The 17,605-nt window shown below is 49.2% G+C and overlaps 1 protein-coding gene across 1 annotated transcript in view; it reads right to left on the bottom strand.

Annotated features, from left to right (window-relative positions):
- PRRC2A (proline rich coiled-coil 2A) overlaps positions 1-17,605 on the bottom strand; it is a 54,179-nt gene that overhangs the window by 13,721 nt on the left and 22,853 nt on the right. The window contains exons 5-17 of the mRNA XM_039346339.1: positions 16,360-16,432; positions 16,110-16,253; positions 15,847-15,983; positions 15,660-15,739; positions 14,521-14,660; positions 14,317-14,407; positions 11,883-12,111; positions 10,085-10,502; positions 6,918-7,141; positions 6,099-6,453; positions 5,270-5,480; positions 2,586-4,667; positions 616-866 (exon numbers count right to left, since the gene is read on the bottom strand). Of these exons, the coding sequence (XP_039202273.1) occupies positions 616-866; positions 2,586-4,667; positions 5,270-5,480; positions 6,099-6,453; positions 6,918-7,141; positions 10,085-10,502; positions 11,883-12,111; positions 14,317-14,407; positions 14,521-14,660; positions 15,660-15,739; positions 15,847-15,983; positions 16,110-16,253; positions 16,360-16,432 (4,435 nt within the window). The remainder of the gene's footprint in view (positions 1-615; positions 867-2,585; positions 4,668-5,269; positions 5,481-6,098; positions 6,454-6,917; positions 7,142-10,084; positions 10,503-11,882; positions 12,112-14,316; positions 14,408-14,520; positions 14,661-15,659; positions 15,740-15,846; positions 15,984-16,109; positions 16,254-16,359; positions 16,433-17,605) is intronic.

Genomic DNA, 17,605 nt, shown 5'->3' with positions numbered 1-17,605 from the left:
CAGTTTATTATGAAACCTGGGATAAATTTTACCGCTGGAGGAATTTGAAGACGACGGTCGGGATTAAAGATGAACGTTAAGATAGAAATATATGTTATTTTAGAATCAAGTATTGTATATAAAACTTAGATGTATATGTAGAGATGAAGAATTGATTGTAAAAAGTGGAATAATCTGATAAGAATGTATATACTGGAATGTCACGTTAAATCCAATGTTGGTTTGTTTTTAACTGTATTATAAACAATATATATATATATATACATATATATGTGTGTGTGTCTTTGGTTGTTCGGGTTTTCTCCCGCGTAAAATTGGAAGTGTCTTGGCGACGTTTCGACGAAGTCCCATTCGTCATCTTCAGGCTGGTGTTTTCAGCTTGGTGCTTCGAGCACCTTGCTGCTCGAAGCACCAAGCTGAAAACACCAAGCTGAAAACACCAGCCTGAAGATGACGAATGGGACTTCGCCGAAACGTCGCCAAGACACTTCCAATTTTACGCGGGAGAAAACCCGAACAACCAAAGACCTACATACAAACACCCGCGAAAACCTCAGAAAACATACATACATACATATAAATATAAATAAATAAATAAAAAGAGCCCCACGTTACCTGTACTGCTGCCACTCCTATTCTCAAAGCACCCCAACGGGAGGGCTGAAGCACTCCCACTTCCAGATCCGAGGAAGGACGGCTGAGCCGGGCCAGGGGAGGCGGGTTTTGTGTGGCGGCTGCCCAGTTCAGCTAGAGCCTGCTGGATGCCAGCTGGGTCACTGTGAATGACGCGATCCAAACGGTACACTGTACTGGTAGTGGGAGCAGGAGGAAGGCTCAGGCCGGGAGAGTGGTCGTCTGTGTTTCGGCTAGAGGGGAGCAAACGGTGGTCGATGGAAACATGACGAAGCAGAAGGCAGAAAAGGAAGGAGTGTCCACACTAGGCCACCCTCACATACCCTCCCTTCCATTTGGGGCCAAAGACTTCTCCCCCCCATGCCTGTGACAGATGAGCCCCTTGCTCATTTCTCCCTCCGTGGGTCTTGACTCAAGAAAGGGACTTGTTCTTGATCCAGCCTCTCAGCCAAAGGATTTTTCCGAACATCAAAAATAGGATGACAAACTGGCAAAGGGCTACGGATGTTAGGATAAATTCTTTGAAAGGGGAATGGATAGCTTCAGAAGGGCTCATTTTTTTTTGGGGGGGGGGCATATTCAAGCGTAAGACATTTTGGTGCTTATGTTGAAGGCACCGATGAGGTGAGGACTATCTGGTTACAGCAGTGTTTCCCAAACTTGACAATTTTAAGGCATGTGGACTTCAACTCCCAGAATTCCACAGCCAGCAATGCTGACTGTGGAATTCTGGGAGTTGAAGTCCACATGCCTTAAAATTGTCAAGTTTGGGAAGCACTGGGTTACAGTTAGCTTTTGTCAAGATTATTCTGGAGCTTAATCAATGAGGAAAAGGATTGAGGACCGTGCTCCATAAAAGCATTCCTAAACAGAGCCGAGGCTTTCAAACGTGGCTACTTGAACTGGACATCAATTAGCTGTTGTGGTATTTCAGCCACTAGGAATAACCAGGCCTGGCAAGCAAGGCTGTCTACCGAAGAACACGCTTGTATTTTACTGTGGGACTAGGGGAGACAGGTGGAATAGTGAGAGAAAGAGCGTGTCTCTGAACACTCTTTTTTGCTCCTAATAGAAGGAGATGCTTTTCCCAAGCGTGGTAACCTTGTTGAGGTTTTAATTTCTTTGCACTGACATTCGTTACACGTTACAAGCTTTTTAATGCTTCTACACGATGTAACGTTTTTTTAAAAGATAAAACAGCGCAAACAAAAACTGCAACTGCAGCTTAACTGAGCGTGAGACACACAACCGATCGCTGCCGATAATCCTTTCACCAACCCCATAACCAGCCAGGTAAGGTTGGATTGCAACACCCATCATTCCTGGCCAGGACAACCAGGCTGCCTGGAAATACAATGGTACCTAAGTACGCAACTGTGCTTTGAAACTCATCAAATTTGGTACCCAATGCATTTTAACGCAAAAATTTTGTCCCGATACTGCAGTGTTTCCCAAACTTGACAATTTTAAGGCATGTGGACTTCAACTCCCAGAATTCCACAGCCAGCGTTGCTGGCTGTGGAATTCTGGGACTTGAAGTCCTCATGCCTTAAAATTGTCAAGTTTGGGAAACACTGCGATACTGCTTGTTTGGTACTCAACGCACAAGCTAGAACTTGTCGGTGTCGGCTGCCTTGTGACACACTACATTATTCTTTATGGGGGAAAAAAAATCTGTTTGGTCCTCATTGTTTTTGGTCATCCCTGCGCCTCCTGGAACCAATTAACGATGAGTACTCAGGTACCACTGAAATGGGAAATGTAGCCCAACAAAGCTTAGGACAGCAGCTTAGCTGGAAATGGCGGCGGAGGCTACGCTGGCTTAAGTCAACCTGGACCTTTCAAATCAGAAAATCCCACTTGAATTCAATGCTTTGTTTTGGGCTCTCCTCTCACCCGCTTCACCTAATGTAGGATTCATCTCCCACCCACCCACCCCCCTCAGGACTTGCCTGCGATTCTTGGGAGAGGGCCAGCTTCTTTTATCCCCTCCGCTGCGACCGCTGCTGTTCCCTCCACGGCCAGCTTTGCCTCCTCCCCCCGAGCCAGGGTTGGAGCGCCGGTTCTGTCGATCCATGCCAGGCCGTTGGCTGGAGAAGCTGCGTTTGGACATTTCCTTCTTCTGGGCTAAACTGAGCTCATTGGTAGAGGGACGCCCCCCGACGGAAGGCACGGTGGAGCAACCCCCTTTCAGGAAGGCAGTGGGGGGAGGTCCGCCAGGCGCCGGCTCTTTCTCCCCACCGCCGCGGCGCTCTGTGAAATCGCTGCTCTCTGAAGCCGTCTCCCACTCCTCATTTGCCTGGTCAGAGTTCTGGTTGGACAAATCCGGAGACTTGGTGCCAGCCACTCTACGGGCCGTCGATTCCTCCGGGACGGGAACAGAAGGGGCCGGGGAGAAAGGCTGACCCGCTCTCTGCTCACCGTTGAGGCGGGCAGCGTTCTCCCGTTCCTGTTTCAGCCTCCGGAATCGAGGTGGCTTGTCCTGTTGCTGAGAACGGCCGTGGCGCCGTCGCCGAGGTGTTCGGTCAAAGCTACGATCGGAGTTGGGGCACAGGGGAGTTTGTTTAGGGGAGGCCTGAAAACCACCCGTATCTTCTGGGGTCATCGGGGGAGGTCCCGGGGGTGCTTTTTCCTTCACTGAAGGTTCCAGAGCCACTTCTTGTTGCTTTTCTGATTTCTTGTTGGGTTGGGGCTTAAAGGGAGGGCTCCAGCCGCCAGGGGGAGCACGGCCACCTCCCCGGCCACGACGGGACGGTACACCCCGGGGAGTGAAGACACGCCCACTACGGGCTCCTGGATCTGAGAGGCGTGGAGGCATCTTGTCAGCAAATCGAGGCAAACCGGGGTGCTGGGAATGGGGTGCTGCCGTCGGCGTCACTGGTGGGCCTCGGTTACGCTGGCTAGGGGCTGGTTCTTTGGTCATCTCCTTGTCTGAATGGGCCACATCGCTGGCACTCTCATGCGTCTCACTTCCTGTCTCAGACCCCCGCTGACGTCGCCGTTTCGGGATCTCCTCATATTCTGATCCTTCACTCCGCGTCTCGCTGGTGTTGCGAGGACGGAAGTTGGAGCCAGGCCCCGTAGATTTACCAGGCCCATCATCAAGTCGATAGAAGGGCTCACGGTAGCTACGGAACTCTCGGCTTCTTCCCCGGCCGCCTCGACCACGACCACTGTAAGCACCCCGGAAGCCCCGTCCTCGGGCAAAATATTCTCCTCGCCCCCTTGCCCGGCCACGGCCAGCATAGCCACCACGCTCGTAAGGGCCTTCTCGCCGCCGGCGGCTTGGTGACAGTGTGCCCTGTTGTTGCTGCTGCTGCTGTTCTTTGGGTGGCATCACTGTTCCACCATTGACCACTGGCTTGGCTTTGTTCTCCTTGCCCGGTTTTGGAGGCTCTTTAGGTAGTTCCGGCTTACTACTCACTGCCTCTCCACTCTCCTTGGCCTTTCCTCCAGTGCGCACATCGTCTGCTTCATCTTTTATCTCCTTAGGGGGCGGCGGTTTCTTAATGGGTCCAGCTCGGCGTGGAGTCTTGTCTCCAGAAATGTCTTCAATTTTCCGGCTGCTGCCAGGACGAGGACCCCAACGTGTCTCTGTTTTGGACTCACGCCGTGGCTGCTTGTGGAATTCATGCTGCTGCCGCGGTGGCTTTTCAACCCGCCGTATTATTTCCTCTTTGACGGGGGTCTCCTCTTTTGGCTGTTCAGAGGGAGGCTTTTTAGCTACTACGGGACGAATGACCAGAGGCTCCACTGATTTGACTTCTTCTGGGAGGTCCCGATGGAGCAACTGTGGCTCGTCTTCACTTTTGCGAGGTGTCTGGATTTGGGGCTCTGGGCGTCCATTTCTGTTCACTTCTGCCGGTGCTGCCAGAGGCATGCTAGCTTGCCAAGGCCCTCCTGGCCGTGGGGACTCATCCATGGGGAAGCGATGCAATGGTGTAGGGTTGCCATTTTCTGAGAAACCCTGGTAGTTCCCCATGTATGGCTGAGGGGTGACAGCATCGCGGAGGCGAACAGGTGGTGTCTCACTCCTGAAAAAGTCATCAAGCATATATTCTATTACAGAAGTCAATAAGTGGTTGATTTCTGTAATAAAAGTAGTAGTATTCAGTAGTACACGAGAAACTGCTCTAAACTCGATTGTAAAAAATCTGGAATGTCTTGCCTGAGTCAGTTGTCCCAGCCATTTACTTTCAGAGTTTCAATTACAGCTTAATTTCTGTGGACCTCACTCCATATTTAGGAGGCGTGTATTAAGTGCACTAGCACGCTTACTGTCCCTGTCACGTTTTTATTTTATTTTGTTTGTTCAAATTTGTAATTTCTGTTTGACGAATAAAATTAAAAAAAAAAAGTGGCAGCCCCAAGCAGTGCCATCTGCCTTCCTCTGTCTCTTCCTCAACTCTCTAGTTTCATGCAAGAGGTGTAAGGAAGGGAAACGGAGATTCAAAAACTGATGTCTTTGGGGAAGAAGCATACAAGTGTGAATTTCCTTCATTCAAAAGGACCACACTTCCTGATGTGGTTCCACTAACAAAAAAAATCAAGTTACCATACAAGGCAGGATTATTAATTTATCTGCCTCCTCATTCCTGCATCCAAGCAGCCCAAAAATCTTCTAAAGGTTCCTCACCGTAACCCTTTCTCCTCGTCATCCTGTTGCCGAAGCGATCCTGCTGGAAGCCGTGAGTCAACACTAGAAGGGGCATTGGTGAAGACATCTCCAGCCCAGGCTAGCTTGGGATCAACAGGTGGCGTTCCGCGCTCGCGAAGGATGGGAGGATGGCGGTCAAACTGCTCTGAATTGGAGCCCCCACTGTCTGATCGCTCACGGGGCAGAAGACCTGAGGGGAGAGAAAGGGCAGCAGCTGTACACGAATCAGATCTAATTCCCCGTGTAGTCTTCTAAATCAGCGGTCTCCAACCTTTCTGGCTTTGTCGACTGGTGGGCAGGGCGAAGAGAGGATGATTCCACGTGGGTGATGGGTGAGCTTGTGCAGCTCCTTTTGAGCAAATGGCGGGCACCTGTGCCCACAGTTCACACAAATGGAGCCGCGTGCGCACGCTCACCTGCTACATGCGCAAGTGAAGCTGTTTGTACATACACCTGCTGCTTCTGTGGCCCGATAGTGGGCTGCAGCCTGGGGGTTGGGGACCTGTTTTAAATCCAATCACTGCACCATGAGCCATGTGGCGCAGTAGTTTGAATGCTGACTGCCGGCTGCCTGCAGTTTGGCAATTCAATTCTCACCAGCTCAAGATTGACTCAGGCTTCCATCCTTCCGTGGTGGGTAAAATGAGGACCCAGGTTGTTGAGGGGGCGATATGCTGACTCTGTAAACCGCTTAAAGAGGGCTGTAAAGCACTGTGAAGCGGTGTATAAGGCTAAGTGCTATTGGTATTGCTATCTTCCATTGGATTTAACTTACCCACAAACCAACATTTGTTGCACTGGTACGTACCAGAGGGGTGTACACCAGGAGGATAAAAATCCATAGGGGGACGGCCCTGCATCATGCGTGGGTCCATGTAAGGCGGGATCATCATCCAGCGAGGGTCAAAGTTTATCTGAGGCATTGGCGGAGGCCGTCCAATGGAGCCTGGGTAGATGCCTTTGGGTGGAGCCTGTGCCTGAGGGGGTGCCGACGGCTGCTGCTGTCCAGGTGGCCCCGCCTGAGGATGAACATTGCCCGAGGGGCCCATAGGAACACCTGATGCCTGCTGCTGGGTAGAGGAAGACAATGGAGGCTGGACCTGGCTTTGTTGTTGCTGCTGCTGCTGCTGCTGCCACTGCTGCTGCTGTTTCAGCAACTGCTCCTGGGAGGGTAATGAAAGCATCTTTTACTACACAGCCCTCAACAACTGCTCCTAACCAGAGCCTGTCAGATCTGCCATCAAACCGCTTTGCTTCACTTTGACAGCAGTCTAATATAAACTGTGGGGAGAGTTGGGAAGATATAGGAACGGGGAATGACAGGAACCGGAGGTGCCCAACCAAAGACACCAAGGATGCCAGCCTGGGAAAGGAATGCGAACGCCCACGAAAAGAGGTGGCAAAATGTGGAATTGTTACCAAAACACCTAGTTTGAACCTTATTCGATATCACCAAGATGACTAAATGCCTGTTGGGACAGGTCTGACAGAGCTCCCACTTGGGCAAGCAACTGCTGGATATGTTGTTTCGGTAGCCGCGAGGACATCAGCAAGTACTAAATCCTTAATCAGAGCTCGACCTAACAAGTTCTACTGGCTGTTTCTTCTCAGACTTCTCATACTCTACCTGCTGTTGCCGCTGGAATCGAGGGGGTAAGGACTTCTGATATTTTGAGTAGCCAAGGGTCTGAGCCGGAATTGGCTGGCGAGCTGGGAGAACCGTCTCTCCCTTGGCCTCCACCTTGGCAGAGATGGGCACTGCTGGAAGGACAGGTCCAGGTAAGGCTGGCTGCTCTTCCTTCACTTCTGGAACTTCCTTGGGAGGAGGGGGTGGAGTCACAGGGGGTTCAGCTGTGGTGGAACGAGATGGAAAGACAGGAAAAGGGTTGCCGAGTCCCACACATTGACCTGTAACTGGTGACGGTGCATCTATGACGCACGTCATAGATGACGCGCCGTGTCATTTTTGGTGACATAACCCACGCCTCTGGATTCTCTGGAAGTCACGCAAGAGGGCCCTGCTCTTGAGTGGCCTCTGGAGCCTCCAAAAAAAAAAAAAAAAGTACCCGTGAATGGAATATGCTTTCCTGCTTCTTTTGGAGTTACATGGTCACTCAATAAGCATTCTCCAGCTTCCAGCCTCGTGATGCCTTAGACAGGCATTTTGAAAAATATTTATAACTATGTAAGAATGTATTTAATAAATTTAAATAATTTAATTCAAGTTGCTATTCTGTTAAGAATTGTTGCTTTTATGGGGTGTGTGTGTGTGAGACACACACACACACACCCCAGCAGACTCAAGTTAAACATTTTCTGAATTTTTGACTGCTGAGCTCAAAAGGTTCATCATCACCACCACCACCATCATCTTTGCCATACTCTATTCACTGCAAGATGATGGCCTCTTCCACATGTTTCCAATCAATGCCACTGATCCATACGGTCCTTACAGCTTATCTTCCTGAACATAGCTTTCTCTCTATACATAGGCTTTGACGTCTCAAGATCAACCAGGAAGGATCTTTTCAACCTAACTTTCTCGCTTGTTAAAAAAAAAAAATAAGAATTTTTCCTGTATTGGTATTAAGATGAGCTCTCCTGCATTGTTATTCATTTAAATCTTTGCAAATTGGCCATTTGATGTTACTTTTTTAGTTTAAAAACCTCGTGATGCAGGATGGCTTGTGACATGTCCAAATTAAGTAAAATATAATTCTGTTCTCTCAGACTGCAACAGTCCGGCGTGGCCAGAAATAGGTCATACATTGGATTTTGAAGAGGTCTCTTTTAAAATTTGGAGAGAATTCATATGCAGACAATGAGAGTATTACGAAGAAAAAGCAGACCTTCTCCTCAAATCAGCTATGCGTCGACTATCTGAGAAACCTTTTTCCACTTCTGAGCAAAAAACTAAAAGATCGATTGATGCTGCCTTTTGTCGTGTCCTTGACTAACCAGCCTCTCCATTGCATTGCAAAAGATTCTGAGGGTTTCTTCTACAGTAGCCTTAGCCAACCGCTATGCGCACTTAAACACCAAAAGCATAGTCTTACTAGCTGGGAATGATGGAGAATGTGGCCCAGTGGTTCTCAACCTGTGGGTCAGGACCCCATTTGGGGTCGAACGACCATTTCACGGGGGTCGCCAAACAAGGCTGTCTGCCATTTTTTCCCCCTTTTCTTTGGCCACGCCCCTGGCACCCGGTGATGTATAAGTGGTTGGGGGTCACCACAACATGGGGAACTGTTTTATGGGGTCGCGGCATTAGAAAGGTTGAGAACCACTGATGTAGCCTAACACACTAAAAGATGCCACTTTGCGGATGGCTGCTCTGGAGAACGCTTGTAGCCAATACTCTCCTGCAAGAGGGAGGGGATGGGAGCTGCTGGGAAGAAGGGGCTCAGGGAGGCAATGAGATCCTGCGATATTGGTGGCAACTAAGGGGGCGAAGGAAAACACTGGAAGGAGGAGGGAGGAGAATGATCAGTGGCTAAATCATCAGGAGAGCTGCTGAGGGGAAGAGAGAAGAGTGCAGGGGACATGCCCCCTGCCTCGCTCTACTCACTCGGCCTGGATTTTACTTAATCTGAAATTTATATCATCCCCCATTATTCCAAATTTTATTTCTACCGATTCAAACCAGGACTGCTGGAATATGACCCTTGGTTCCAATTTGAAAAAAAAAAAAGAACACTTCCTCCCAAAAGATTAAAATACAAAACACCAAAATATTTTAAAAAATGAAAAAAAGAACCCCACAACCAAAAAGACATTAACAAAACAAAAGTGTCTTTAAAAAACAAAAACAAAACCTAACACATATACACATAACATCCTCCCTGGTTGAATGCTTATTAGTATAATACAGCAAGGTTGGTTTTCCCACCCCTTGCCAAACAGGCCAAAAATACTTGTAAACTGTTAAACTACTAAATCTACTTACAAACTGTTATAGCCTATAAAGTCCAGTGGTGGCGAACCTATGGCATGCGTGTCAGAGACGGCACTCAGAGCCCTCTCTGTGGGCACACGGTCCATCGCTCCAGCCCCGCCTCCCCCTGTGGCCCCCTCCTCACCAGCAGTCCCCCTAGAAGAGAGTTGCTCCCGGGCGCAGCCCGCGCAGCCAAGAACATGGCAGCCAGGCAGCAGGGACAAGACTCCACCCTCGCGCCCCGTCACCCGCAGATGGCACGGGCGGAGGGCATGGCCATCATGGCGCTGCTGGGCCGCCTGGGCAATCTCTCCTGCGGTGGGCCGTGGAAGCAGAGAGTGTCTCGGCGGGCGGGTGAGGGTGGGGCAGAGTGGGGGCGGGTCAGGCAGTTTTTGGCCACTTGGTCTCTAAAAGGTTCGACATCACTGCTATAAACTATATTATCAATAAAGTGGTTAACAGAAAAAAAAACCAATAATAACGAAGATTATGTAAGAATATACCAGCAATTAATATTGTGAACAGTGATAAGAGAAAGACAGGGTAGAAATTCCAAAATCCTCGGTTATCACCCCCCCCCCATTTTGCACACACTGTATACATTGTGAGGGCAATTTCACTGGCCCTTTGCCTAGCCCAGGGGTAGGCAAGCTTGGCTCTTTTATGACTCGTGGATTTCAACTCCCAGAATTCCGAGCCAGCCGTGCTGAGGGGAAAGGGAGAGGTTTCCAAGCTGAGCCACGCTGGCTCAGGAATTCTGGGAGTTGAATTCCACGAGTCATAAAAGAGCCAAGGTTGCCTACCCCCGGCCTGGCCTCTCAGATATGCTTTTGTAACACTAACAGGAAGAAAAAGGTTACCAAGAGCAGCCGAGTCCAAGTTGATCCCATTGCTGCTGTTGCCGCCCCCGCTGCTGAAACCGGCAGCAGCGTTGTGAGGTTTGTTAGTCAGAACCAGCTCCTCTTTTTTTTCTTCCGGGGAGCCTGGGGTAGCCAGTGGACTGGGGGGCACCGGGATGGGGGGCTGAGGAGTAGGAGTAGGAGGCTCTTTGGGAGGCTCCGGCTTCAGACGCTTGTCCGGAGTGCCAAATTTCTCGTCCAGTCGCTTGAGCTTCTCGGCACAGGCAGCTCGCCGTTCCTCTTGCATGCGCCGTTCCTCCTCCTCCCTCCGACGCCGGGCACGCTCCACTGCAGCAGAGATCTCCGTCGAGGACTGCTTTCGGCGCTGGCGCCAAGCTTCATCCTCATCCTCAGGAGGAAGTGGCCGCAGTGGGCGGTCCTGGAGGGAAGAAACGGCCTTAGACTCACAACCAACTACAGGTATGACTTGGTTGCTTAGTGACTGAAGTTACGATGTATCCCCAAAAACTCGGGATTTGAATTTCTGATGGCTGTTCCCCTCTGGTCACATGATTGCATTTTGGGTACTCAGAAAACAGTCCACAGCAGTGGTGGCGAACCTATGGCACGGGTGCCAGAGGCGGCACTTGAAGCCCTCTGTGGGCACACGTGCCGTTGCCCCAGCCTTGCTTCCCCCCACGACCCCCTCTTCTCCAGTAGCCCCTCTGAAGGAGGGTCACCTCCGAGCGTGGCCCACACGGAGCAGCGCAGCCAAGGACATGGCAGCCAGGCAGCGTAGACAAGACTCTGCCCTCACACCCCATCATGCAGTTGATGCTGCAGGGCGCAGGCAGAGAGTGTGGCTGCCATAGCGCTGCTGGGCTGCCTAAGTGATCTGCGGCGGGACCTGGAGGCAGTGAGTGGTCCTATGGGCAGGCGGGGTGGAGGATGGGGGGCAGAGCAGGGGCGGGGCCAGTTTTTGGGCACGTGGTCTCTAAAAGGTTCGCCATCACTGGTCCACAGATACTGCGGTCATCCTGCGGCCATCAGGCTGCAATTTACGGGGTTTGCCGGAAACTGGGGTTTACGTCCGGTTTTCAGCCAAAAAAAAAAAAAAAGTCCCTTGTGGACAATAGGCTTGCTTTACAATTGTGTTCACTTAATGATAAAGTAGTTCTAAAATTGGGTGTGATCCTGTGATAACCCACCTAATAACGGCACGACTTAAAGCATCATTCTAGGCTCAATTACAGTTGTAAGTCAAGGACTACATCGAGCAGGAGTGTCAAACTGCCGGCCCACGAGCCGGTTTCATCATACTGAAGCCGCACCACCCCACTGCAAAAAGAGCCTCCATAAGTCGCGACATGTCACATGATGTGGTGAGTTTGACACCCGTGACGTAGAGCTTCCTTTTTTTAAATAATTTTTTATTTTTCCAAACTCTCCCCCATACATATACCGTGATATTTATCAGATGTTAACATACATTCATATATAAGATACTTTTAATAAAATGAAATAAATACATACACGTGACTTTTGGTGTTGCTCGCCCATTTCCCCTTTCACTGTATCCACACTCCTTCTTCTCTACCTTCTTTCTCCCTTTCTTCTCTTCCCTACTTCCCTCTTCTTCCTCTCCTCTTCTCTTTCCTTCACCACTCTCCTCCCCTTTCTCCCCTTTTCTCCTGACGTAGAGCTTCCTTTCCTTAGTCCTTTCCCCGCACATTGCACCCTTCGGTTGAAGACAGAAGCACAATCCGGTCTATGTTCTCAATCCCTGGAGAGATAATGTGCCAACCCTCCACTGACTCACCGGGAAATCGTTGGGCTGCCCCCAGTTGCCCCTGTTTGGGGGTGGAGGGGGCGGAGGGGGCGGTGGACGGACGGCAGGGGAAGGTGGCGGCAAGTCTTTGGCGCCCTCCGCAGGACGTGCGTTTTCAGTCCAGGCTGTTTTCACAAGAGATTGATCCTCTTTTGGAGTTCCAGCTTTCTTTGTCTCGGCGCCCGAGGACTGGGTTTCAGGACCAGAAGTTTCATCATTGCTACAAAGAGAGAGACAGAGGGAACAGTAAAACAGAGCTTTGGAGATGGTGTGCACACCAGGCATGCCCAGTTAATGAAAAGGAGGACCAAGGGGAGGTGGGGGGGGGGAGGCGACAGGACGGCAGTGTTCATATCCGGGAGGCTGCCACAAACAAGGGGGGGGGGGGGTTGTCAACCTATTCTGCAAAGACCCTGAAGGCAGGACAAGAAGCACTGGAGGGAAACTAATCAAGGAGAGAAGCAACCTAGATACAGGTAGCCCTCGATTTACAACACTCCACTTAGTGACCGTTTCAAGTTACGACGGCACTGAAAAAAGGGACTTATGACCAATTTTTCACACTTATGACTGGCTGCAGCATCCCCAGGGTCACGTGATCCAAAATTCAAACACTGGACAATCGACTCATATTTGGGACGGTTGCAGTGTCCCGGGGTCCTGTGATCCCCTTTTGTGACCGGATTCACTTAACAATCGTGTTTACTAATTTAGCAGCGGCAGTCACTCGCTTAACAAATGTGGCGAGAAAAGTCGTAAACTGGGGCAACACTCAACAAATTTCTCACGTAGCAACATAAATTTTGGGCTCAACTGTGGTCGTACGTTGAGGACTACCTGTATAGGGAGAAATTTTCCGACAGTGAGGACAATTCATCAGTGGAATGGCTTGCCTTCTGAAGTTGTGGGTGCTCCATCACTGGAGGTTTTAAAGATGAAATTGGACAACCACTTGTCTGAAATTGTATAGGGTTTCCTGCTTGAGCAGGGGGGACTAGAAGACCTCTGTGCTGGACCAGTATAACTCTGGCCAGAGCATATATTAGCTTAAGATCTGTATGTTAGAATGTTTGGTATTTATAGGGTTAAATGCTGTTTCCTTAAGAGATGGCTTATGGGTAATGTAGCTTATCCAGTTAAGTGGGAGGAGTTTCTAAGTTTATGACTGTACTTCCTGGCTTTGTGCCTGTTTGTAAAAGAAAGCTCTGCCTAACCAACCATGCTGCATGCATAGACATCGTCTGTAACCACGCTAGCTAAAGCTGACATGAAGGAATTACTGTTTTTACCTACGTAAAATGGACAAATGTACACATCCGGACGCATCTTCAGAAAGTAAGTTCTGCTAAGAATTCCTGGAATAAATATTTGTTTTATAACCATTTTCGTTGAGTTAACTCTGTCTGGACTTGAATTACAAAGCAGCTTACTTCAGGTTCCAGAACAGCATAGGTGGCACCATGCTCAATAGTAGTAACTGTGAGAGGGACCTCGGAGTCCTAGACAATCACCTAAATATGAGCCAGCAGTGTGCTGCAGCTGCCAAAAAGGCCAACACAGTGCTAGGCTGCATTAACAGAGGGATAGAATCAAGATCACGTGAAGTATTAATGCCACTCTACAATGCCTTGGTAAGGCCACACTTGGAATACTGCATCCAGCTTTGGTCACCACGATGTAAAAAAGATGTTGAGACTCTAGAAAGAGTACACAAAAGAGCAACAAAGATGATTAGGGGACTGGAGGCTAAAACATATAAGGAACGGTTGCTGGAATTGGGTATGTCTAGTTTAACGAAGAGAAGGACAAGGGGGGACATGATAGCAGTATTCCAATATCTCAGGGGCTGCCATAAAGAAGAGGGAATTAAGCTATTTTCCAAAGCACCTGAAGGCAGGACAAGAAGCAACTGGTGGAAACTAATCAAGGAGAGAAGCAACCTAGAACTAAGGAGAAACTTCCTGACAGTGAGAACAATTAATCAGTGGAACAACCTGCCTCCAGAAGCAGTGAATGCTCCAACACTGGAAGTTTTTAAGAAGAGACTGGACAGCCATTTGTCCGAAATGGTATAGGGTTTCCTGCCTGAGCAGGGGGTTGGACTAGATGACTTCCAAGGTCCCTTCCAACTTTACTACTATTACTATTACAACCTCCAAGGTTCCAAGGCCCCTTCCCACTCGTTATTCTGCTATTCTCTTTGCAGCTGGGGCAACCAGCTACAAGAAGAGCTTTGACTCAAGTACTCTTGAGATGCAACCACTTGGGAATGATTTTCCTTGGATCTCACACGGCCGAGGGCTGCATCTCCACAGTGTCAAATATGAGCAGAGGTACTTTTTAAAAAAACCTTCTTTCCTACAGAACTGGGGACCAGTTCATGGGAAAACCCATGCCATCGGTTACCGCACTGCCCAATTCTTACCGGCTTTCAGTAGTTTCTTCATCAGACTCTTTCCCGTCTTCTTCATCACTGAATTTTAGCTTCTCAGTGTAGTCCACTTCTTCATGGGCTCCTGGTGAGAGAGGAGGGGAGAGACAATGAGACCGAAATGCCAAGCGCCCCTGGAGGGTTGGAAACAAAGTGCCTAATCCAGCAGCCATGATGCGATCCTTCCCTCCAGTTTACCTGCCCAGCCCTCGTCGTTTTCCTGGTCCAGCTCATCAAATTCTTTCAGGTCGTCCTGCTTGAGGACGGGGGGCCGGCTTACAGGTTCCGAGGTGCGCGACGGAGGTTGTGCGGGGCGAGGCCCTGGGAGCCGCTGGAACCTGAGAAGGAAAGAAAGTTAAGCGAGAGAATTTAAGCGCCGCTTCTGCTTTCTGCTAGCCAAAGACATTGGAAACCCGGGAGAAAGGTCAAAGAGTCAATGGTTATCCAAAAGTATCTGAGTTCAGATGTTCTCCCGCCCATATAGTGGAGAGGCAGCCTTATTTATCGCTAGTGCCTGAGCCACCACAGCCTATTGTAGCTCACGTTTCAAGCCAGACTGTGAATAGAACTGTGAATTCTACCAATTTAGAATTTACCTCCGATACCCATTTAAGGGTTGGTTAATCAGCTGTGTAATTTTTTTATCTGAATACTGGGAGCAAAGTAAGCAATTAGAGAAGTGTGTTTCCTTAACTCAATCATGTATTTTCCTAGGACAGCGGTTTTCAACCTGTGGGTCGGGACCCCATTTGGGGTCGAACGACCATTTCATGGGGGTCGCCAAACAAGGCTGTCCGCCCTTTTTTCCCCCTTTTCTTTGGCCACGCCCCTGGCACCCGATGATGTATAAGTGGTTTGGGGTCACCACAACATGGGGAACTGTATTATGGGGTCACGGCATTAGAAAGGTTGAGAACCACTGTCCTAGGACTATGTGCCTGCCATAGGAGCCCACAAAAGGGGCACCTCATTTAACACAGCACTCACAGATTGAACAAGTGGTCTTAGGCCTCCTCTGAAACACCTCTTTTTCATTGTGGCTCTTAATAGCTGCACATCCCTTTCACTTCTCTATTAACGATCGAATCTAGCTTTCTTCTGTTTAAACGATACAAACTTTATCATTATATCTTCATTTGCCTTAACTATTCTGGAAATTTAAAATAAGTGCTTTGATCAAATGGTCTGAACAGTTTCAGAGTCCCTTTATTAGACCATAATATTATACCAGAAAGATTTCAAGCATTTCACTTTTGCTTCTGCTAGAGAGCAAATGTCCTCCTCAAGCCACATTTCAATTCCCTTTACACATAACCCTCCCAAAATCTCTGATTTACCTCTGTGCCTCTGCTGTGGGGTAGCGGTAAGGTCCCTGTGGCCCATACGGAGGTGGGAACGGGAGATATGGGGGATACATCTGCAATTGGGTAGAGAAGGAATTCATTACTGGAAAATTCCTCAATACCCCCCCCCCCAAAAGCTTTCTAATGAAGCAAAAAGGCTCATCTTCCACAATATACTTACAAATGGCGGCATCATCCCCCGATAGGGAGGGAATTGAGGCGGGATGCCGGGCTGCAAGCTGACACCAGCCCGTCCATCCTCAGGCACCAGCTCCCCATCGGTGCCCCGCCCACCTCCATCCCGCCAGCTGGTTGCATCTGCAAGAGATTTATCAGAAAGGGGGGGGGGAATAAATGGGAAGAATGGGGAAAGAGCCCTTTTCAATGGTTTACCCAGAAGTAGATGCCTCTTTGCCTCAGACCTCAGAAGCCGCTGTCACTTACTCTGGGGGCGGAGGTTTGGTCCGGGCCCATACGACGCATCGGTAGTGTCCTTTTCTTTGCCAGGTTTGTCCTGGTCGCCAGCCGCCTGCAGGGTCGGAAATTCCTCGCGAGAGAATCGCGACAGTAGGCTTGATCCCTTTCCACCTTGACACCAGGGAAAGAAAAAGATGGTAGAGACACTCTTGGCAAAAGAGCTCCATCCCACAAAAAACGGGGGTGCTTTACTTGCCTGAGTCGGAGCATGACTTACCATCGCCTTGTGCTCCATGGGTAACGCTGGCCTGTGCCCAGGACTTTACCCCGCTTGCTACCGTAGGGGGAGTCTGAAAGAAGGGGACAGGATGAGAAACACAAACTAAAAACAAAATCTTGATGGCTTCCAATTATCCAGGGGCCTTAAAAGTGTAGCTAAACATGAATCCCAGTATCTAGATCAGAGTTCCTCAACCTTTCTGGCTTTGCGAACTGGCGGGGGAAAGAGGGATTGGTTCCGAGCGAGCTGTCAGCAAGCACGTGTACACACGCAGCTCCATTTGCACTAGCAGCGTGCATGCATGCTTGCTGCTCATGCAAATGGAGCACGCGTGCACGTGCTCGCCCGTTTCCGCGGCCTGGTTGCAAACATCTCAGCGCCCACTTGGTGATCCCTGATCTAGATCATCTTTCTGTAAAATGTCAGTTTAATGATGGACATGCAGGAGCTAGAATGGGATTTCGAGAGTTCAGGATATCTTGGTTGGGAAAGACTGATCTAGTAGATCACACTAGTTCCTTCAAGACAATAAATTTTCTAACATCATGGTTAAATGTAAAATTGATGTGCTAAAAAAAGTTCTAGAAAGCAGAAGGGTGAAGGTTAGACTTGTCCAGGAGTTATTTACTCAAGCATTCTTGCATCTTGTAATGGTTACTGAGAAACTCATAGGAATGAATGTTGTTTAGACACAACACTAAACTACGTTCACTTTAACAAAAGATTCAGGCTCATGAGCAACTCTTCATTCTTTGGGACATACACAGATCGGAAGCTTTGGTTTAGCCAATCATAGGCAAGCATTTATATATAACCAGGCACTAAAATGTTTTTTGATTGTATGAGGTGCAAACCGGCTCATTATTGCTCAATATTACACATGACGAATCAGGTTGCTATGGTTCGTCCACATCACTGCCCCCTCCTGTATAAATTACTGCAACGTGTTCTACGTGGGGCTGCCTCTGAAGTGTACTCAGCAGCTGCAGCTGGGGACTAAATGGTGCAGCTCATCTTTTGGCAGGTAACACTTGCTACATGCACACCAAGTGGGGCCGCAGTTCTCTCTATTGGTTGCCAACAGGCTTCCAGGTCCAAGCTAAAATATTGATTTTGATTATATAGCTATAGGAGACTTATGTACATGCTCTGCAGGAGATCCAGGAATCAGAGAGAGAAAGAGGCTATGGAAAATACCTTCGCCTAGGTAGTACTTTAGCTTCTGACCTTTCGGACAGCTGCT

Source organism: Crotalus tigris, unplaced genomic scaffold (genome assembly GCF_016545835.1).
Source record: "Crotalus tigris isolate CLP2741 ecotype Arizona unplaced genomic scaffold, ASM1654583v1 scf7180000017989.1554031673:749699, whole genome shotgun sequence".
Classification (NCBI taxonomy): Eukaryota; Metazoa; Chordata; class Lepidosauria; order Squamata; family Viperidae; genus Crotalus; species Crotalus tigris.
Note: the sequence above shows the minus strand (reverse complement) of the source record. Positions and strands in the feature narration are given on the sequence as shown.